Source organism: Anopheles moucheti, chromosome 3 (genome assembly GCF_943734755.1).
Source record: "Anopheles moucheti chromosome 3, idAnoMoucSN_F20_07, whole genome shotgun sequence".
NCBI lineage: Eukaryota > Metazoa > Arthropoda > Insecta > Diptera > Culicidae > Anopheles > Anopheles moucheti.
In genome coordinates, this window is record NC_069141.1 from 40,919,544 (window position 1) to 40,943,363 (window position 23,820).

Genomic DNA, 23,820 nt, shown 5'->3' on the forward strand with positions numbered 1-23,820 from the left:
GACGGCACTACACGCACTACACACTAAGAGATACATTTAACAACTTTATTCGCCACAATCAACACGATCCGCGTAAGCTAATTGTGATTTTTAAACTGTGCAGCTTTTTGTTTTGCTGTTGGGTGCACAGTGTTTGACGGTTCGGTGAAGCGAAATGACATTAGCAGCACAGGTAACAATTCCGTGGTGGAAATTCGAACCAGCTTGTTTTTCGAAAACCCAAACAACAATAGGCCTTTTCAGGGCAGTTAAAAGGCCTTTACTTTTATTCAAAAATTTGATTGTGTGACCCTCTGGCGTTTATAACAAAAATGCTTTGAATTAAGAACAATTTTCTTGTAATTTGCAAATACGCAAATACGTAGAGTTGTCTATTACAAGCAAATGGGTTTATTTATTGCAATTATATGTACGGATTCCTTGATGGATTTCAATATTTGCATGTCTTTTGCATTTTTTCATCTTGATGGTTTTTCGATTCGCATGCGAGTTTCTCATTTATTTACAAAAAAATCAAACACATGCAGCTTATGTTCAAATCTGAATGTTTATTCCATTTGTCCACTTGTGTTCTTTACTGTCACAGATTTATCGTCAAGTTATAGTTTACAATCTTCCTTAAATTATTACAAACCGGTCTTACAATGCAATGATTAAGATATATCAGCGCTATAAGCGCTTCGTTACGCGTTTGTCACGCATTATGGAAACTGCTACATCACTAACACTGGTACAGGAACAATAAATAACTTAAAACTGATCTGCTTATCATTCGGTCTGCTTCTATGTTTTCTGTTACACGTTCCATCTTATGAATCCTATAACGATTAGCAAAATCATTTGTCTCTTCTTTCGCGCGACACTTTGAATAAAACTTATGTATTGAAACCCCTACGAAATGGAATTGTGCCATATTCATTTGTGCCAGTTTCGTGTTTTAATGTTACCGGCTGTTTGGCCATGTTACAGAGTTGAAAAGGAAATGTGTTTGAAGAAGGTTATCGTTACAATGCTTGGGACTCATCATTGCTAGACGCGAAAGGTTTGTATAAATTCTTACAGATATCACAAATAAAGATCATCACGCACGAGACTGCTCTACTCCAGCGATGCGATCACTATGCAAGACACTACATGGCGTACGACTGTCTGGTTCTACCAGTTGGAAATTTCACGAGTACGTTCCAGTGGAGGTTTCCTGCAAAGTTCCAAACGGTAAATTATAAATTACTAATGCAGCTTGTTTGTTTGCAGAATCTCGTGACACTTACGGTAGCATCCGCGAGAGTGCCACCTTGTGGAGCGACTGGGACATGGCAGCGGCGGATGCGATACTAGATGTGGAGTCCTGCGAAATCGTACGCTGGATACCTTGTGGGGGCGTTTGTTGGGCTCGTCGGAACGGATAACGCCACGGTGACTTGGGAACATCGTGTTGGAATCCGCGGTTTTCGATGCCCATCTTATCGGTATGTTGATCGCGAGTTTTGGAGGACAGACGTCTGCAAGAAGACAATATAAAAGTACGGTTAGTGCCAAACTCGATCATTTGCACGAATAAATTGATGTTTATGCTCACCTCAGGATACGAGATCCTAGACCTGGTGGTTCCTCTAGTCCTTTGCTGTTGCGCTTGCGATATCTAACGTCATGAGACTCTTCAAGAATTACGTGCCGATCGTACGGTGTGTCATAGTATACCTAAAATTAAGGGACGAAGTGTTAGGCACGTTCTTGAAGCGTTTGGTTCATATCTTACCTCCAAGATGGTAGAAAAGCGATGGGGCCACACAAGATCAATAATCGAAATGACTAAACCGATCGCGAAGCATAACACGCCTGGATAGAGAAAATAGACATGGAAGATCTGGTGAAACGAATCCTCATGGTCGGGTAGGACCAAACTCGACTTACCAGCGATGAGTACGAGATAAAAACACCACCCCAGATGGAAATCGATTCGTGCACCCTCGATAACGATCGTCAGCGGGCGCTTCGGTAGCATAGAGCTGTATCCAATGCTGGCCCCTATCAGCAGTGCACCGGTCAGGGTCATCGTGTAGGCACCGTAGCGGGGTACCGCGACCAGCAACAGATTCATCAGAAGCCACGCGGCAAACGATGCCCTAGAAAATGAAGCAGTGCAAATTTAATGTCACGCTAAGACGCTCTCGCTACGAACACGGCACAGTACCATAGCAATATGCTTGCATAGTATCCTGCTGCACGGTACTGGCCACCCCAGGCGAAACCTTCCTGACCCAGGCTGAAGTACTCTGCCACGGTCAGAATCGGATACGGCAGTCCACGCTGTAGTGCATCGCGATACGAGTTTCCCATGTCGTTCGCCTGGTTCCAGCTGAACCGCTCGTTGAAATCAATGTCCGGCGGTGTCCAGTTGCCGACGGGTAGCGCCGTCAGCGTTATATTGATGTGCATCAGCCCAATGTGTGCTCCGATGCGGGCGGGCAGCTTCTCCCGGGAAAATGCACGGTACGGTGCAACGATTGTCGATTGGGCGACATGCCAGCCGGAGCCAAGGCGACTTACTGTCCATCGATGGTGTTAAGAAGAGGTATGTCCGGGTCGCGACGTTCAAAGAAACAAACAAACGCACAAGGAAGAGATGAGGAATTAAGATCATAGTTAGTTCAGTTTAGTGCTTTAGTGTCGAAAACGAAACGGTGGTGCTGCTGTGACCTTCGCGTGGAAATGGTCACAAACGGCGATGGCGATTGTAAGCTGATTGTTCCGGTCCGTCGATACCAAAGACCGCTGAGGGTAAGAGCAGCTACAGCCTGCTAAACTGCTGATGAGCCATTTTTTCTTTGCTTTGTTCGTTTTGTTTTTGCGAACCCAATTCAGTCGCTTCCTTCACCTCCCCTAGAGGAGATTTTATTTGAGCTCATTAACGGTGGTATATAACTTTTGAGTGCTTCTTTTGGCAAGGATACACAAAAACGAAAACCAGCGACTCATTTAAGCTGTAAAGAATCAACAACAACAAAAAATACTGAAAATCCCAGCTAAGCCACGGTGAGCGCTAGTAACACCATCTAGCGCAAAAAGCGCACATCCGGGCATAGAATAGTGCTCGTGGAGGAAACGGCTTTAAACATGGTCAGCGATGGTATCTTGGGCCGTTGTGACGTACAGTTTTTGCACTACTCGCAGCAATCTGGATCGCTCCGGAGGAAGTGGCGTTCGTTTTATGCTTAATGCTTAACCATGACTAGCAACAAGACGATCGGACCAAAACAAGATGTTCCATTGTAAAGTTCGCTTCACATTTTCAGTGTACCACAACTTAATGAGCTGATTGTGCACGAGACAGTGCAGTGGCTTGTGGTTGGTAAGCTCCGCAAGGTAGGAGAGGACAATCATTTGAACATTTTAAATTGTGTATAGATGACAAATATGCTTCCAGCAATGTAGCTTAGCATTAACTAATAAATACCATTAAACGTCTGATTTGTTTGCTTTACGGAGCGATACGAAGCTCAAATTTGGTGGGCAATGTTTTTAATTTATGTTCTTTTCCACTTTGCATTATGTTTAGCCTCGATTTTGAGACTTATTTATTGCTTTATGAATCTTTATTTCGTAGTTAATCCTAGCTCAGTGTAAATGCAAAGTGTCGAATAGAAAAAGTATTATCGTGCTTAAAGAATCTTTCCAAATGAGATATACGGCCTGGCCGTTCTAATGAAAATAAAATAAATCTTTTCAAATGAATCTTTCATATGAATCTTCGATGCTAATATTAAACTTAAAACTGATTTTTCATTAGGGATTGCCAGGCCGTAATGCTCTTAAAAGACTAACACATATTAAAACATGAATCTTCACAGATTCTTTATCATGATGGATGTTCTGCGATTCACAATTGGAAATTGAGGGATCTACAGAGTTATTAACTTTATTCCCATCAGAGATTTTAATAACATCAAAATTTTTGTTGTTTATCCTTGAATGTTTCGAACCATCATGCATGTCTGCGAATGTATTTTTTCCAGAGTATTTTGAGAACTCCTGAATCGTTTTATTAGAAACGCTATTTATATTTTTTTTTTCTATTAACACTCATGAGTATTTGAAGGAATGATAATCTTTAGCGATTCTGTAATATATATTGAAATTCACAAACCTTGTACCGAAAATAATTTTTCTCTAATGATTTTTAAAATAATGAATCTAAAAAAAAAAGAATTATAAATCGCTTTCATATAAACTAGTAGATATCACTGTAATTGAGATCATTCCCATCATGATATGGTAAAAATCGAGTATTTATAGCCTATTACATCGATGTAACCAGTGTGTTCTGTGGAACTACTACTACTGATACCGATGTATGATACTTCGTAATTCAGATTCAAAATCATTCCAAAAAATCGTTCACATTTATGAAACGAAATTAAACTCAAACAAACCTTGCAAAATTCAATTAATTTATTAATAACAATTAGTAAAAGATTTAAAAGGAATAAAGAGATACAAGCCAATATTTAAAATTCAAATAATTACAAGGCTTTGATCACAGCGAAGTTACTTCTCGGAACATTAATTCCAAATTTTGTTTGATTAAATGATATTGCAGATAGACTAGAGGCAAGAGAATTGCAACAATTTTTCGATTTGCTTACGACAAAAAAAATGGATACTCTCGTTATAGTCTATGTACTTTTAAACAATATTTAACATGAGAAGGCGTCGATGTGTGCTGTGAATAGGGCAGAAGTTGATAAATTTTCTTTTCACATACCTAATATGACTAGTCCAACAAACAGACTTAACGTAACGGTGGTGAATGTTGTGAATTTCTGTAAAAAAAACAACAAAAGGTTAAAATAATAATTTTACCAGTGATTGACGGAAGAAGCTATTCAGTGCAATATTCGCCTGCTACTACATATGTTACTAATTACAAACATTAGTGGTATTTTTGTAAGCTACAAATTATAGACTACCTTCCCACGTACTCGCGCGGGCTCACGATGTATCATGCAGGCGGTACAAATAAATCACTTAACCCGTATGTTTCTCGTTTGCAGCTTCTAATCGTGCAATAAATCAACCAAAGTGATCAATTTGGTGCAACCTCACGGTATGAAGCCTTTAACCTGTACTACTTTGCACCCGTTTGAAAATTCTCTCCACGGGTAGGGAAAGACAAAAAGAAAGAGAGGGAGAATGTATGCGTATGAGTGAGTTAAAGTGAAACAACAACCCTGCGAAATGATCTGTTTCTGCTTTCTATGTTAACAAATGTTTGCAAACATCAATTTATCGGCCATCAATCAATTGCCGTACGGTCAGGGTGCAAATCACTCGAATCGCAGGAGGAGACGAATCGCAGCATGATCGCATCGGTCGGCCAGTGCGAAACCAATCGGTAGCCGAACTGTGGGAGGTTTGATCACAACGTGCCGAAATTCGCGCGTTTGCTGCAACCGCCGGGCGAGATCGATCGGACACCCCTCGTAATCCCAAACGAACGCAACGGTTCGTCGTGGAATGGGCGACGCAACTCCCGATCTCGATGGCACAACTGGGAAGGGTGGTCATAATTTCTTGACATGAATTTATAACCGCGTCTCATTAAACGCATAAAATTATCATCCCAAAATGGGCGCACTTTGGGACCACCGTGAAGCGGTGTGCGATGGTGAGCCAGTGCAACCGTCCGCTTGGTGGCAAGTCGAACTACACATTAGGTCCCAGTCACGCTGCAAGCGGGAAGTACGCGTGCGAAAACCAAGTTTGGTTTGAGTAGATCGTGCAAGATGTTTACCTTTAAGCTAAAAAAGTTACTTTACAACTTCAAATATTGAACCACGTTCCAGCGAGCGGATCACAAACTGGCCTCAGTTGGTGATGCTTTGCATTGCAATTTTAAGTGAGAAATTGTTTTTTTTTGTGGATTCAACTTTTGTATTTTGCAACATAATATGTTACATCTCAACGTACAGCTTTACCCCTAATAAGCATATTTAAATTTAAATGTGTAAATATTGTTATGAATTTTAACACACGACTACATCATTACCATTACAATTTTCAATACAACTTTGAAAATTGATTTTTTGACGGTATGTCTGTTATGTAGAAAATAAAGATGCTACATTTTGCAGTACATTACTCTTACTTTTAATAGGATATTAATAAGAGGCTTTGCTTTAGTTTTTGGTTAGCCTATCATTGCTTGTGTTGTGGTTAATAGAAATTAAACTAAATTCGATTTAAAATTAAAGAAAGATGCTGTTTCGCAAGCACCACAATCTACATACCTGCTTCCTTACACCGGGAAATATGACCAGAAACGCCAAATAAACGGTGGCGAACAGTACACAAACTGCCACAATGGAGACATCGCCGGTGACGGGGGTCCGGTTCGAGAACGAGTACAGCGTTGGCGCTCCGTCATCGCGGAACGCGTCAAACCAGCCCTTCATTGTTCAAAAAGGTCCTATTTTGAATGTCGTGTCGGTGGAAACCTGTGGAACGAGAAGATGACAACAGAGAACGCTTACTAAAAATCTGCATAAGCACGAACGCAGCAATCAAGAAACAAAGCAACAACACCGCCTCAACTGTAACAGTCGCCGCGTGGTGGCGTGTTAGATAACGGAGCCTAGTGCTAACATATTATGACACCAGCCGTGAAACAATAACCCGGAAGAACTACTCAACCGGTGGCTCGAACGCTTCACACCTGGAATAAAAACGAACGGCAAAGATACATGTGACCAACTTGGGCCGGCATTGTGAGGACAGCTAAACAGAGGCGAATATAATTGGGCGTTTTGAATAATGAGGCTGTCAAGCGGTTTTTGGTTTTGTTTGGCCCTACCAGTGGCAGATGAAAATGTTGTCCAAAGACCAACTTGGATCGGAACAATTGCTTAACGGATTGTGTTATGTGACAACATTTGAACAGTTTTGAACAAGTAACAAAAATGATGATAAATTGTTATATGCCTTGATCTGCGGGGAGAAAAGTTATTACAGTGCATAACATTAGTTCAAGATCATCTGATATAAAAAATCTAATCGATATTTTAAAGCGATGTTTCAATTAGATTTAATAGAACATAATTTTCTAATAAGGCCATGGATATATAAAAAAGTAAAATACTTTCAAAACATGAAATATGAAATTGCCACTTTCGGTAAAGTTGTAAATTAAGAAGCACTGTAAATAATATTTCATTTGCTTCTACGCCATTTAGTGAGGTGCACATGCATCTGTAAATTTTATAGATCCTATAACAACGTTTCAAATATGCTTTAAAATATGCTTGAATGCGCTTTACAATAAATTAGCTTTTTAATTGTAAGCTGTAATATTAAGAATATTTCAAATCAAAATTGATATATTCTAATGTGTAACAAACCACTTGTAATTTAATGAAAGAGACACCAAACGTGAAAAAAGCGGTTGAACAATGCAATTACTACGATTTATTATGAATTTTACATCCGTACCACATTATTTCATCATTAGTCAAACATAAATGAATTAAATATTTCAATTTAGATTTGTTTTATTGTGATAGAAAATTGTAATAATTTTTTTCCCAAAAGTTGGTTAAATTAAAAAAAAAAATTAATGTTTGCATAATTATGAAACGCACTGTAAAAAAGACACGAAGCAGAAAAATGTAAATAGTTTTTTTTCATTGCGACGTAATTGATTTTTATTTCTCTTAAAATGCAGAGGGAGACAGACAGGTTGACTGTTTTATTTAAATAAAGAAGCAGCGTTACCTTAAATGGCAACACCAATAAAATGCGATAATTGAGAAGCAGCATGAAGCACTGCGACGAAATGCTAGTCATTTATTAGATGTTCACTTATCGCATCTAACGTCTCTCAACACTAACGAGCTTAAGTCAAGCCATGCGCACCTGTATGGAGGGACTCCCAACAATCATTATTCATTTTTACATTCTGAGGTGGTACAGCGGTAACCGCCCACGGCTCAAAGCTATAAGGCATGAGGCACTTGCTTATGCACGTGATATGTTCAAGTGTAAGAAACGATAATTTGTGATCATAAATATGTTATAATACCGTGTAGGAAGATATGTATATAGTTCCTTTAGAAGAATCCCTCTCTGAGCAATGGATTATGAGAAGAGTCTGTTGTCTATGTTCAAAATATTAAAAGCTTTAAATCCTTGAATGCTGCATTGGTAAAGTTTTAGACTCCTATTTATTACTTATCAATTCTCCTCAACTACAATCAGTGGTTTTTAAGATTTAAACATGTATGATTTGCTCTCAACCGCTAAGAGTTTCACTCACAAGCGTGCCGTCACGATAGTACTACCATGAATGCTTTGAACCGCAGCATTTAAGACCAAGTGTATTTGCATTCGAAAATGCACCTCACCATCCGGTTTGTGGCCAAATTCCGGCTAGGCCGTGCACACAATTGAATCCGTTACAATTGCACACCGTCCCGTGCGTGTGCTAGTGCACAATGTTTGTGAGGCATATGTTGCCGGTGGGTTAATTTGAAGGTGTGTAGGTTGCAAAACTATTCCGTAACCGAAAAGCGGCACTGGTTTCCTACCGAGAAGTGCTGGATGCTGTTTCATTGCTGTTGTTATGTGCATATGCGTCCATGTCGTGTTGCGACAGATGCATTCTCGAGCTAAGAGAAGGCTGCTAACTATTACAGTATCTTTAAGAGGATAGGTTTAGCCACAAAGAATGATCGTGTTTAGTTACGTTAAAGACCGGTAGGACCGTTAAGCAAGTGTAGCAATTTATGAGCGAATGCTACGATGACAATTCCTTGCCATGATTAAATTACCATTATCTCAACACCAGTTCCAAATATTGCAAATTCGCCACTTCTTTGTTTTTAAAAAAGAGTGTAGATGAAGGTTTTGTTTTGTATTTATTTTTGCCATTCACCAATGACATGGAGAGGGTCAACGTAAAAAATATGCAACAAACACGTTTGAAGCATTGCAACATATTTAATAACTTAATGAAATGTATAACAGCGAATTATGTGTTACAGCTTATTACATCGCTTACGATTGTGCAAGAAATTCCATACGATCGTATTATTATTTCAATCATGTAATTCCGGATCTCCTTCGACGGTCGCCCAAAATAGGTGCATCTTATATGTCATGGGTCTGCACTTTTGTTTCACCGATCGTTAATCGCCCATTGGCTCCTTCATCGTTGTTACGCTTACGGATTGATTGTTGTTTGCTAGATGACGTGTGATCCTGCCACTGTCTAGTTTAATTAGTTAATTTGTACAAATGGAAATCGTTTAATTTTTCTGACACCCGAAACATGCCAGTGCATTCCATTTAAGCATTTCGATTGTACTTGGTTAGATTAACGGGCGGATTAGGAGTCATGCGAGAAAAGAGGGCACGTTTCATAATCTTGTAAAATCATGAATATCATGTGTTACGATGATATTAATCATGTTTCTTCGCATGACATGTGCCTTTTAACTCACACAGAAGGAAAAGAAAAAATGAAAATGCCGGACGTTCATAACTTTTCCAACCCAATTCCTAGCATGATGTTGAACTTTCGAGTAAAGGTTACGTTTCAACAGTTGCAGCAAAGGTAATCGAACGGCTCTACCCCTTAATTTCCCTTCCATAGTATCATTGGAAGTAGCTCGAGCTCGATCGTTGCTCGATGATGCAGCATTAGACGTCAGGTGGAAAATGAGCGTCCAGCTACGATCAATCCCGTGCTCATACGGTACAATTTGTAGACATTTAGTGTCTACGTGAGTTCGTGGTAAAGAAGCTACCCACCTCGAAGACATGCATCCGCCGGACCGCGTCAGAAAACGAATTTTGTTGTGCGAACATGGGTTGCATCCAATCGTGTTGCAAAAGCATGATTAAAGTTCTTCATACAGAAAATTTCTTGTAATTTATGCAGCAAAAATGGCATTGGAGGATGCGAAACTATTCTTAACAGATGATCGTGAGTCAACCGTGAGGTTGAATGATTGTACACGATCGAAAGCAAATGAAGTGTGTAATTTTGTAGATGAGTAAGCTTGCTAACGCGTGAGGCATTTCTGTACCATGTCCATCGAATAGTAAACTGATTAATCGATCAATTATTACAATAATCAGTATACATCTCATTATAATTGAAGCATTATATCATACATTGAAATGACCAAATATTTAAGATTTGGCTTGTTTTGTCTAAACAGGCTTTGCTTCGAAATCGGAATTTTAAACCGCTCTAGGCCCATACCCATACCAGAGTCGAGATTCAGCAATAATGTAATTAAATACCCGGAACGTCACAAGTTCGTTCAACGTAATTTCTTTTTATCCTTCAAAGAAGAAGGTAAGCACGATTTTATTAAGATGAAATATTTTAATAAAATGCAATTACTTTACAAAAAATGAAAATCACAGAATGTATTGAGATAATCAGATCCTATTACCCAGAAGATTACTGTTGGCACGATTCATGTACCACGCGGTTGTCATTTCTTTATGTTATTATTATTATTATTTCTTTACGGAATTGCTTAAGAAATACAATGAAACGGATTATCAAGATTATCTGATTATCTTAACTGATTTTGCTAAATAGACTAGACCTAACTATTCTTGGGTGACTCCATATACACAACCATAACACAACCATCAAATCTCAAAACGAGAGAACGAATTATGCTGAGTCAACGGCCCTTAGCGTAGATACGTGATCTATCGCTTATATTCACTGTGAAACGAAACCGTTTCCTCCATATGTTGCCGATTCGATGAGACGTCAGCTTTAAATATTGCTGACGATGGAAGCATAAACTTTGAAAACATTATCAAGGTCATCCACAACTTATCGGCAGCAGAACGAAGGTTGCGCGATGGATGGATTGATGAAGTATTCTTGATTACTGTTTTTTGCTCGTTCGGTATGGTAATAAGTTATGTGTGCAACAATACACAACAAAAAAAAGGCTAACACAATAACCACACGAAAACATCTGACAGGATTTTGAGTTTGATGGAGATGTTGTTTTTGTTTTGTATTTTTGGTTATTCTAAAGTTCATCGAATCCACAAGATGTTGCTCGACGATAAGTACAGTGCTGTGTATTTATAGTTAATTGCCCACTGCAGTAAAGAAGCGTATAAAGTAACCTCGCTGTCATTGACCCTCGCGTAACATGGATACGGGTTTGACCGATGGATATCGTTTTCTGGGTTGCTGCTCCAGTACCGTCCACGGACTGCACGCATCCGCTATAATCATGTCCCTGATGTGCATGCGTCACCATTACGTTGACCGGATTTATGAATATTTACACGTGCGTCTCGAGGCGGTATCGGGTCAAAACAACTCACCACCATGTGTCACACATTGCACCGACATCGACGGGTTTTTGCCGCTTAGCGCTGCGGTGCGCGATGGTGTCCGGTTTTTGCCATTCGCTTAACGATCGGTTCCTTTTACGGACGCAAAGGACACAAATTGCATCCGCAGTAGGTTTTGTTTGGTCGGTGAGGTAGATTGGGTAAAGAAGAATGTGACTCGACCGGCGCCGTTGACATTCGTCGAGGATAACCACATACCGGTGGCTGAATGGTGAAGTGATAGCAGGAAATAACGCACCGAGCTGGTGTGAAACATCCGACCACTGCAAGCAGAATGAACACTTACGGACCGTGCATAAGTTGGATATTCTGCATATAATTCGCAAAGTTGGAGTGTTTCACGCTTTGGAAATAAAAAAATGTTTGTATTTAACCTTTTACAAACATCCTATAATTTCTTGCAAATGTAGTTTATGAGAATTTCGAAAAATAATATATACAGTGTGGCCTTCCCAGTTGATCGATCAGGTTAGATGATCATGCATATTATCTACTTCTTTCTGACGTCTTAATAAAAGTAGCTACTAAACGTCAAACGTCAAACGTCAAACGTCAAACGTCAAATGAGCTGTGATATCATTTGTTTCAGCTTCAAACCTTGAACTCCAGCCAGCAACCTTCGACTGGGCCACGATCGTCATCCACATTATCAATGCACGGTACAAACAAACAAATACAGAAACGTGTTCCAGCTGCAGAGTGCTAGCGTTGAAGCATTACGGTAGCTGCCGCTAAACGACAGCAATCAGTGAAGGACAGTCACGTAATATTAAATCACACATCGTTTCGACACGATGATACTGCTGAACGATGCCGGCCAGCTTGAACCAGAGTGCTTGTGGCGGTGTACGGCAACTGTACAGGTTCATAATTATCCCTACGCTGATCTCCGTACGGAAAACAGCCCTCCGAAGGGCGAGAGACTTAAAACACTAAGTGCACAGACCAGCATCATATGTGGGTTCTATTCCAGTTGCTTCCTCGATTATCGAGAGTAGCAAGTGTGTGGTAGTGGTATAGGACGGTTACCATTGCCACTGAACCTAATGCCTGGTGCAAAGCAAGGCAAACGCAACACTTCACCTGGGGAAGCAATAGAACATAAGGTTTTAATTGACATTTCCCTTTCCAGCGTTGCGGATGGACTACTCCTCCACATCACACATAATGTCGTTTGATTAAATACCTGTTTTCTACGCGCTCGTGAACGCTCGATGCACTAGCAATTGCTAATTATTTCCTTCATTTGCAGGCGGGGCGGATGTGGGATGTAAGATAGAGGGCGTATTGCGGGTTATGAGAAGGTAATCATCTTCGTTTACTAGCTACCTTTTAACGTTGTAGATTGGAAACATTTAAAGAACGTTTTTAAAGGGTTTTTGCTAACAAATTCCATCCAATGGTAAAATATTCTTACAATATGTAAATTCAATACAAAAGAGCTCATTTGGTTAGAGGAACGATATGAGTTTGCTAACACTACAATCCACAAAATGTAAAATATTTCCTGGCGGTATCTTGTGTCTTATAAGATACTTCGTAATATAGAGATGAATTATCCTAAATCTTCAACTACCTATCGCTATAAGCTACCAATACATGCTTATAAATTATGGCTCATAAGCTTAAGTTTTACGCGCGAACATGCTCGGACTGCTTAGAACTTAATTTTACGGTACGCCTCGCAGCGACAACAACTTCCAATCGCGTAGGTTACGATCGTGTTCTTCTTATGTGTATGTAGCGGTACGTGGCTAGAGAACGTGCTGGTCATATTTCCGCATACGCAGTACCATCGACAGCAATCACTTTACCGATCGAGAGCCCTAACAAAAAACGTTCCCCTTAACGGCGACGGGCAAACGGACACACGGACACTTAACCTTCAAAACAGTGTTGGGGCGCAGCTCGCATTGCGGTTCTCTAGCGCCGACAGCTCACTGGCCGTTGGATGTTTCATGGGAATGATAATGATTTATGATTCGGTTTGGGTCGAACGACGCAACGGAATTCGAGCAGCAGTTGGAAATATTAATTCCGGTGTATCTGCGGTGTTAGAGGGAATGGGTTGCCCGTGCCAGCAATTCTCCTGAAACTTAAGCACACGATATTCATCCAATAATTGCCTGCTGCAATGGAGTTTGTCTCGAGCAGGGAGATTTTCCTACAGGGAGGAAAATACACCCCATTAAAAGCCGTATGTCCTTCGGCACGAATCGGAACAGTCAATCCACCCCGTGGGGTGAAATGTCAGATCGTAACTCGCAACGACAATCTTAACGGTCGCGACGTTTCCCCATCAAACGTTGACACGCTGGTTTCACAACGCACAGTCCCGGTTGGCATCGGCGGCCACTGGCTCATATTTCTCAATGGGAAGTGTATAAATTATTTGGTTAGCAAATTGGTGAATGTTAGCCCGATCAGTCGCAATGTGTGCATACGTATCCATTGCTTGGCGGTGCTGCTACCATTTCGGTGGCGTTTGCTGGGGGTAACTGAGCTCCGGCGCTTAAATACTACCCCACGACAATCGGTGAGCTTTGATTATGAATTGCAAAAGATTAAATGGAACATGGCGAAAATATATGCTGCCATCGTGCAATAATACAGCCGTACCTCCCCGAAGGAAGTGCAAAAGAGGGAAAGAGCTTAATTTACGGTTTGTTATGCGAGATGGCAAGCACATGCACATAGGCGATTCCAGCGGAAATCGGTGGCACTGTCAATTATGAGTTATGAATCAATTCCGCCCAATAGTGGATGGCGTAAATGATTGAACCTGGAGGCATCGATGTGGTTTGTATTATTATAGCTCACAGTATTATATTCTTCCCTAACTGGCCCTCTTTACTATAAGGTCTAAATACACATAGTATTCTTCATGGCTTCCAATATGTATGTGAATGAAAAGAAATATAAAACCAAAAAGGTAAAAAAATCCGTCCTTCGAAACGCAAATGCTTAATGTTTAAACCCATAATTCTCAAGTTAAAGCGGTATCCAGAATTACTCGAAAGAAAACGGAGCATGTATAGAATTTGTGTGTTTTTTTTTAACAATCAATCAATCGTTATAATAACGATCAACCCCGTGCAAAGCTGCATTTGTATTTTCTGGTAATTCATGAGAATATTTGAACAAATTCTAGACTTTGTCTAAATTTTTCTTTAGAACAGTACAGGCAGTCCCCGAGATACGCGGTTCCTCTTACACGCGGAGTCGGAGATACACGGTTTTTGGAAATTTGACAGCTGAGCTAATTTATAGTATAAAATTTAAGCAAAATGTTGTCAAAATTGGTCGAAAATACCTTTTATGTTACATAAAACATTTGTTTTTAACTTATTTTAATGTAATGTTTCTTAGATCACCTGATCCGTAGCATAAATTAAACGCAGAGAAGGAAGTCGACTCTGTGACTTTGAGGTATAAACGAAATTGCACCAGGATTCGACTTACGCGGAAATTCGAGTTACGCGGATTTTTCCCGGGTTATAGCGGTCCGCTATAATAGCGTATCTCGGAGACTGCCTGTAAATATTTGGTATCTTTCTCTATCCGTTGCATTCTATAATCTCGGATATTGAATTGGTAGACTTTTTCGCATGAATTGTACAATATGTTCTGCAATCTTAGTTCATATTTATTTTATAAAAAGCTGTTTGCCCCGTGAAGTGACTGACCACTGCTCTAGATGTTTATTTATTAATTTCTCCAGTATGACGGATTTTGCAATGTTATTTACATCGATATGTTGAGTTATGCACAATCTGCGCGGCATACTGCGCTACGTATATTACTCTCCTTAAACTCACAACTCTTTAAAACCTAACACAAATGCAATTTAACACGAACTTCTAGGACAATATATCATTCCTGATGACGAAGACCTCAATGTCTTGGTTGAAAGATATGATGGAGCATGCGAGCAATATGGTAACAATCATGATGAGATTTGGAACTGGCTCTGTCGTGTGAAGACCGGTACCGATACACTAAACTACCGAGCACTACCAAGCACCAACACATCTGTACTCTTTCGCAGACCAAGATAGATACTGACAAATTGTGTCCAATTTTCTAATGGAGTGGTATTTCTGTGACAATCACCGATCGAAAGCATAACTCTATCTCACTAGTGTTTTAGTGTAGATGTTGTAGATGTAGCATGTTTTGTAGCAACACCACGTATTTAACATGTTTAAGTGGAAATCTCAATTTACAATCCCACCGATGGGTTGTCTGTCTGCAGCGAAAGACTGACAGCTGATAATTTCATTTGTTGGTTGGTTCGATTGAGCTATAGCCACGCTTCTGTCGTGATGCTTACCCTACCAGCTAATGGCGAAAAATTGGCATAAGAAATCGTTTCAACAAACGTTGTGAAGCAAAACCATTATAGCGAGGGTCGTTACATGAGCTGATGTTCTTGGAGCTAGACAGTTCCCTAGTTGGCATCATCCGAGGATTTTTCTAGTTCTTTTTTGATGCATGGTTTTCGGCTCTAATCGGCAATCGGTTCCACCAGCTGAAGGTGCAATAGTTTGTCTCACCCATCCCAACCGGTCGTTTATCGTTTTGCGATGATATATTGTGCTTTCGAACGGTTCAGGGCACCCCGCGGACTGATCGCTTCAAATTAGGGTTCCATTTGTTCGGTTCGGAGCGATCGGAGGCAAAACAAACAAAAGTAATTAATTATCGATTCATTTTTCTATGCCCTGCGGCTGCATTCCTCGTCCGTCCGGTAACATCGTACCGCTCCTTTCGGACCAGATTTGGTCGCGAAATGTATGATGTAAGCCATCTTTGCCCCGACAATCGATGGCGCCACTTTGCAGCCCAAGCATTTGCGTTTCGAGCGATAGCCTGAACCTGCACAGTTACACAATGCGTTCGAATTAGAGAGCCCGAGCCTGGCTGCACTAAACTCTACCTCAGGGGGATAAAAAAAAAGTCGAGCGATGCTCACTAGCTTTTTATCTTTTCCCCATGCCGCGAACTTTCCCCGCGGACGGAATGTTGGGACGGTTTCAAAGAGCCCTTTCCTTTGGCGCAGGCGCGAAACGTTGCCCTGCCATCGACTAGCACCGTTGAGACGATCTTCGAGACGCATCGAGCTGGGTCGCATTCGCACTGTCGCAATCCATCGATCGTGACCAATCATCCTTATTTTTCGTACCGATCGTGACAGCGATTTAATTTATGTGCCCAGGTTGCCTGTGTGTTATTTTTTCTCACTTCTGACGAAAATGATTCGCGTCCCAAAAGGCACCACCACCGAGCGTTCAATTTGCTACAACTCGGCAATGTTTCTTACTCTTCTCCTATTACTCGGTTTCGCACCGCGCCGTATGGCATCTTGGGTGACGGATTTTACGGTAATGTTCCACCGAGACAACCGTCCCTTTTCGATGGCGATAAATAAAGTTGCAATCGGTGACAAAGTGCTACTCCCTAATGAGGGATCAACTTTTAATGGAGCAACCGCTACCGTTACGCTCACACTCGACTGTAGACTAGTCACTCGACATATTATTGATGGTGTTTTCATAAACGGTGGCAAGACACTGTTAAGTTGTAAACACACATATCATTTACTGAGTACACACAACAAAAAGTGATTGCAAAACTACGACAGAACAACATGTTAAAACAGTCAACAAATTTGCGGTATAAATATAAAGCAGCACATAAGACATGACAGGACAAATTGAAATAAAATACACAAATTTAGGAGCTTTTTCCATTTCGTTGCAATATTATTTGCTACCAAAAATGGAATTGTTGCAATTCTAGAAGCTATAAATAAAGCAATTTAAACAGAATTAATTTAACGATGCATAAACGAGCATAAGTCAACTACTGAAACAAAGTGAAACCGGTACCATAAAATGCTTAATTCGGCACCAATATTCTATGCCTACGTGGAAGCCACCGTTAAAGCCTTGCAGGGTGTATTGCTCTTTTATGTTGCCATTTTTCTCACGTGGCATTTTGTTTGTTCTCCATGTGTGTACCGCGTTCCCCCATTCGCCACCGGTTGACTACCGGTAAAAGACGCTGTACATTATGCGTTTGCTGGCATGAGAGTTTTGAGAGCTCCCCCTTTCGGCGGCGCTAAATTGATTCAACAGATCAGCCGATCAGCTACGGTTTGGTAAATTTGGCAAGCTAACCTTCACGTTCGCATGCAGTTGAACGTACTTCACTCGCTGAGTAGGAAACAGTTATACCACATTAGTTCCTAGCGGATTTTGCGAACTCGTAGGTGGAATGAACTCGTGACATTACCGGTGATGCTATCCGTCGATATTGAAATTGACAGTTATTTATCGGAAAGGAATAAAATTTTATCGAAATTGTACTATATAATCATTGAATAGTTGATGCAGTAAAATTAATGAATCATTCGAATCATCATATTTAATTGGACGGCATTTGATGAGGAAAACAGCTAGCACACCTATGCATCGGTCCATGGTATCATGGTTAATGTGAGATTAGCTTTATGTCAATTTAAAGAAGCATTAATCTCGCGTCGGTTACACACATTGCGTCCGTTTGGCTACGGCGGTACGAACGCCCAGAGGCGTGTAGAAGCATTTGTTACCCGCGGGGGAACTCCGATTTGATTGGTGTTTAAAGACATGAATCTGCATAAATATGTATTCATGACACTGGTCACTGGTCGGTTCGAAACACACATTGGATGAGGCCCCGAGGGACCGACACTTATGAAGGAATGGACCCTATCGTACGGACCCCCCCGTGGATGCTTAGTGATTCATGTTTTATTGATGAGCCCGTTCGGAACCGCTCTAAAGTGTGCCGAGCGTCACATGGCGAGAAGTCATCATGCAGCCATTTCGGTTCACCATTACAGTGATTTTGCCTTGTTTCATTCGTTTCAATGCACATCAATGTGCGGCTGTATATCGTGCACGTTTATGTTAGTCCCTTTAGAACATTGGGATGAGCCTGCGCATGAGGATGCGAAACGATGCGATTTTGTGCGACTGTAAGTAAGCAAAAGGCAGCACATTTTTCAATAAGCATTCCACTTCCTAAGGTCACTTGGTTGGAGGTGGTAAAAGCCTTGGTCAAGATGATATTACTGAGGTAGGACTGTTGCATAGGCTACGAATCGAATTAAGCTTATTATAGTTGAACTTCTAATAAATCTAGCAGATCGACCTTAGATGATCAAGACTCTGCATGACGAGCAATACGCGAAGAGTTGGTACAGGATTCTTCATAGAATTTAAGTCTTCCAAGAAGTTTGAGGATAACGACACCAATAAGTTCATTTTAGCAACTTGCGAATACAGAAGTAGAAACATTACACATACAAAACAGAAGACAAATTACGCTCAGCTGTAGGCTTTTCACACTGTAATGGTAGATCATAAATTCAAAATGCTGAAAAACATCCATAGTTTAGCAGCAAGAACGCAACAAGAAGCCAAGACGCTCACGACGTCCACCGGTTTTCTGCCAAGCTTTTGTTCGCGCAAAAATGGTGCTAATGCGCAGTCAAAGCCATTGAATCTATGCCGGGGTCTTTTGAGCAGAAGATTCCCATCATTTGCCGTCATGCCGAAACGCTACCCGCCACAAGTAACTGCTGCGATGGGCTACGAAAGCGTCGATGATTTGTGGTTGCGCGCCAAAGACGACCACCGTCGGGTGAAGTTCTTGTCGTCTATTGTTAAACACGCCGTTGAACACTGGGTATGCGTGTGCTTGGAAGATGCAAACAAACAAACGAATAGCACACGCAAAACATTCAACCATCTCGATTGTTGAGTTCAAAATCAACCGTGGGTCATCTAACATCTGCCTTGGGGGTCCAATGTCCGACTGTAGTAGACGGTAGTGGAAATGGTGAACAAAAAAGAACTCTTCCTAATTGAGCCCGCCGTTTTGGGGCGTACGGGATCGAGAGAAGGCAGGAAAAATTCAATTAAAATCACCCCAACAATCACAGCTCGGTAGATGGACACATGCGGTACCAGAAGTCACGCAGCCACTCGGTGCAGCTTGGTTGATTACCATTTTCCAGCAACTCCCGGTCACTGCAACCGGCGTGGTGCTTATTAAGCCTCCACTAGACGTCTCATTTGAAAGTTTAATGAAACACTCCAGCGTGGACGATCTTCGCATCGACCGTTCGGCCGATGGCGTAGCCCTGGACCGAACTAAGGGAAGCGAACGAACAAAAGCCCCCCGGTTGTAGTTGGAGCCCAGGGTCAGAAAAATTAATCATGAACTTAGGGCAACGTGGCTACTGTGCGCATGCTGGAGCTACTGGCGCATTACGACGATTTGATCCGGAAAGGACTCGAAGTGTGTCACAGTGCACAGTGATGATGGATTTAGTAAGCTACAGAAGATTAGAGCGCACGACAACTGTCTCGGCAGGTTTCGTTCTGTACAAATCGTTTTGTGCAAATTCTAAGACATCCAGTTCAAGGATTTTACAAGCCTTACTCCGACCTATGTAGTATGGTCAAGATCTTTCTTAGACATTCTTGAGTTAAGCTGAATGCAGGAATGTATATAATTCTTACGATTTGATAACAAGTAGGTTGTAATATTTTTATACTTGGATATTTCTTTATAATGTGAAGAATTTGATGAAGATACTAAAGTTAAGTTTTCTGCAAGAGAGACTCAACTCAATCGAGATTTAAACTATGTTGTGCTTCACCTCGAAACAATGCCTGTACTAAAAAACTAAAGCTTAAATAGTTAACATTAGGATTAGCAGTACAACAGTTTCATTTCACAACACAACAGCATCCACATTGCAAGATAATGGGAAAGAAATTTTAACACAACATTAACATGCACTGAATTTCAATTCCACCCCCCATGATGTAGACTCGCCATCCGTATGTAGACTTTATCTCCAAAGCGATGATGGATGCGCTATTTCCGTGGCGCAGAATGCCCGCATCAAGCGTGTATTTCTCACTGCACGAAAGTTTCTTATCGCCTCTACGTGCGATTTAGTGCCACCACCTTCGAGTGCCGCTTGGCATTGCAAACGCAGCGTGCGCTACCGGTCGGGCAGGAAGCTCGAAACGGCGGCGCAACCTTTGGCTGATGTAAATGTGGCGTGAACGAATCTGCTTTACACATCTCCGCGCCCTGCCAATTCCCCCAGCTGGCGTCAGCGTGTGAGTGTGGAAACGGTGATGTATGGTAGCGATGAAGAAAAGAATGCTTTCAAGTTTTGCTAATCCAAGGGCTAGTAAACGAGGAAGCGTTGATTGGCGTTATACCAATGTAAAGCAAACCTGGTAGTGTGATCACAAAGTGTTCTACCCTTTCTGTGTGAGGTTAAAGTGCTGGTCCTTTTGGACTGGTAGGCAGATTAACATGAAGAGTCAAACGATTAAATCATTTATACGCTACACTATACCGACCATTGTAGCATTTTGTTCGGTTCATGGTACATGAGTAACGCGAACAGATGTAGCGAGTCTACAAACATGTAGGACAGCTTCGGACAAGCTGTAAAGAAAACACTCGTAAACTATTGAGGTTACGTCAACCCACGCGCAGACGCTACCGCCATTGCCGAATCTTTTGCCCCAGCGCGGTGTTTCTGTGTTTGAAGTTCATTTATTGCTCGTTAGATAAAGAGAGCCCTCTCGATCGCATAATTAATAGCACCGAACGAGTGAAAAATATCTGAAAATAATAATCGCGTGCACCACCGATTCTCGATTGGCGGCGCCTTGCACGTGCAGCAGCCAACACTTCGTACGCGAAGAAGCAGCGCTGCGCGATGGCGCCCCACACGCTGCGCTTATGGCGTACAAAACAAAAGCGGAACATTTACTCACCACAACGCCGCAGTTGAGATGATGCTATTGTGGTTGCTGTTGCGGCCGGCTAAACGTTGCGTCTTGGGAACTTGAGCCGAGCGTTGCCTGCAGTGCAGTCGGACTCCGTCGCCGTGGTTGTCGTCTTCAAAACGTCATGCAATTATTCAAACCATCAAACAACAGTGTCGTTCACTTCGGTGGCTCGTTCCGTTTTGTAAACCCGATCGCGAAACGATAATTGACCGTATGGCCACTAGCAAGCGCCGGGGGAAGAAAAAAACACTGCGAGTTGCGGAGATTTTCTGTCACAAAATCACTTCCCTCACGGGCACCGCGAGTACTCTTCTGTCTGCTTCCAAAGAGCCGTGCCGTGCTGAGGTTGTTTTGTGTCGCGGTCGCAAACGCAAAAGAAAACCTCCGGGATGTGTGGTGCGTTCCCTGATGCGGTGATACTGGTTTCGGCTGTAAACTTACACCGAAACGGCGCACATTCGTACAAACTACCACTACGGTGTGCGGGCCTGTAGCCAACTTTCGAGAAGATACACACAACAACGACACACGAGACACTCACAAATCAGCCTCCTGAAGTTGGTTGCAGTGCTGGAATGACGTTTACATAATCAACATACGCTTGGTGTTTAGAGACGCGCTTTCTCTGGTTGCTCACTATCTGCTTAATTTATCTCTCACTTTACCGCACACCCGTTCACTATTGCTTTGTGCTAGGAAAAATACAGCAGGAATTAAAAATGTGAGTTTGAGTAGTACAAATTTTCACTTGTTTCCGTGAGTGGATGCTGGTTTGAGTAGGTAACACATTAAAACACACTATCGCAAATTATATCATTGAACACCTGTTGTAGATCTGAGAAGTGCACTCTCTCTCTCTTTATCGGAGTTAAACACAACAGGGCCCTATCACACGCTTATCGAATGGTCTAATCTTTTTCACATCATTACAAAATTATGGAATTATCAACGAAATATGAGAAATAATCACATGATAGAAGGAAGTCACTTCATTTACAATATTATATTTTCACTGTGGCAAACTGAATTGAAATAATCGCGATCAAAACAAAAACCATTATGCACATAATAAACCCTCCAGCAGTAGTAGCATCATCCTTAACGGGCAGTTCCCCAATGGAATCTCTCCCTGTATCTTTTGTAATTTCACTTTCTATGGTCACGTTTTCGATTTCTTTCGCACCTTAACGCCCCAGTGCATGATATTCATTTCTTTCTTCATGGGATCATTTTTTCACTTTCTTCGTCTCCCGACAACAAAATGGTTGTAGATAGACAAAAAACACCACCCCGACCACCGCAAACCGACCACCAGTGGTTTGTTTTAGCTAACGGAAAACGGAGAAAGGAAGCAGCCAGAAAATCGAGAAAAAAAAACGAACAAATTGCACGTTCAAACCGTTCATGTTGAGTAATATAACGGGTTCGCGAGCAGACTTTGCACGATTGGCACGCAATGTTACATCGTTTGGTGAAATTATTTAATCGCGAAAGTGAATCCGACGAGTGGTCCCGTGAGCAAGGAAAGCGATCGCCGGAAAACCGGATAAAGGAAAGTGAATGTACAGATGATAAAAATCCGCAACAAGCGGGACCGTGTTACAGTGGCCGCGTTGCATCGGGGGAATGGTACACCGGGCCCGGAAGAGTGCACCGAAGCGGAAATAAGTGTGTCAGTGGAATTGATGTGGTTCGCTATCCAGTGGGCGGAAAGTTATGATATTTTGTGATCCGAAAACTGAAATGTTTACGCAACGTTTATCCAACAGAGAGCCCTAGCATCACAGCAATCAATCTTATGTTTTTAACGCATAGAATCAGCTAAACGAAACGATATCACTGCTATTCTTTAATAATTGCTGCACAAAATTTACTTGCACTTTTAGTGAACGATTTTATAGAAACATTAAAGGCTGAACTTCATTTTTCACTACTTATGCTACATGATCGCGAAGAAAACAGTTCATAAAACACAAAAAAAATTAAAAACAACACAGAAAAAATCCTACCAACCCCAACGACACACCGATTGCTTCCGACGCAAGCGAATGTTCTGTTTAAACTGAAATATGCTCCATCTCGGACGAAATGTTTTGTGCGGAATATTACTTCACGCTCAGAGCAGCCCGATCCACCACCAATAACAACAACCGACTCGAAACCACACAACTACAACCGCCATTCGACTGCTACGTTCGTCGTCTGTACCAGTGGTTGCGATTACGGCGGAGCCCGTCGACGTAACCGATGGCGGTAACGGCAATCCCCGGTTGCGGCGTGTTGTTGGGTTGCTGGGGTTGTTTTTTTTTTGCGGAAAAAGATCACGTTCGCGGCAGCGCTGCGTACCGTAGACGAAAGTGTGAGTGACGGAACTGATCGTCTGTGGTACGGCCCGAGTGCGTGATCGACCCGAGCTGATCGGACGCGACAGAGCCCAAAGCATCACCACTACCACTGGCCCCGTACGTGGTGTGCGTCCTGGGAATTTGCGGAACTGCTTCAAGTGAACGTGCAAAGATCGCCAACCAACGCCACCGCTGACACTGCC

General features: G+C 41.7%; 1 protein-coding gene across 1 annotated transcript; it reads right to left on the reverse strand.

Moving 5' to 3' along the window:
- Positions 1–538: 538 nt before the first annotated feature.
- Positions 539–23,322, reverse strand: LOC128301804 (dual oxidase maturation factor 1). Its single transcript, XM_053038436.1, has 10 exons — positions 23,286–23,322; positions 21,258–21,964; positions 6,291–6,497; positions 4,766–4,823; positions 2,195–2,549; positions 1,915–2,126; positions 1,760–1,839; positions 1,580–1,701; positions 1,272–1,502; positions 539–1,198 (listed from the first exon to the last, which is right to left on the reverse strand). The coding sequence occupies exons 3-10, from the start codon at positions 6,453–6,455 to the stop codon at positions 1,156–1,158; spliced, it is 1,266 nt and encodes a 421-aa protein (XP_052894396.1). The 5' UTR covers positions 6,456–6,497; positions 21,258–21,964; positions 23,286–23,322; the 3' UTR covers positions 539–1,155.
- Between the last annotated feature and the right edge of the window lie 498 nt (positions 23,323–23,820).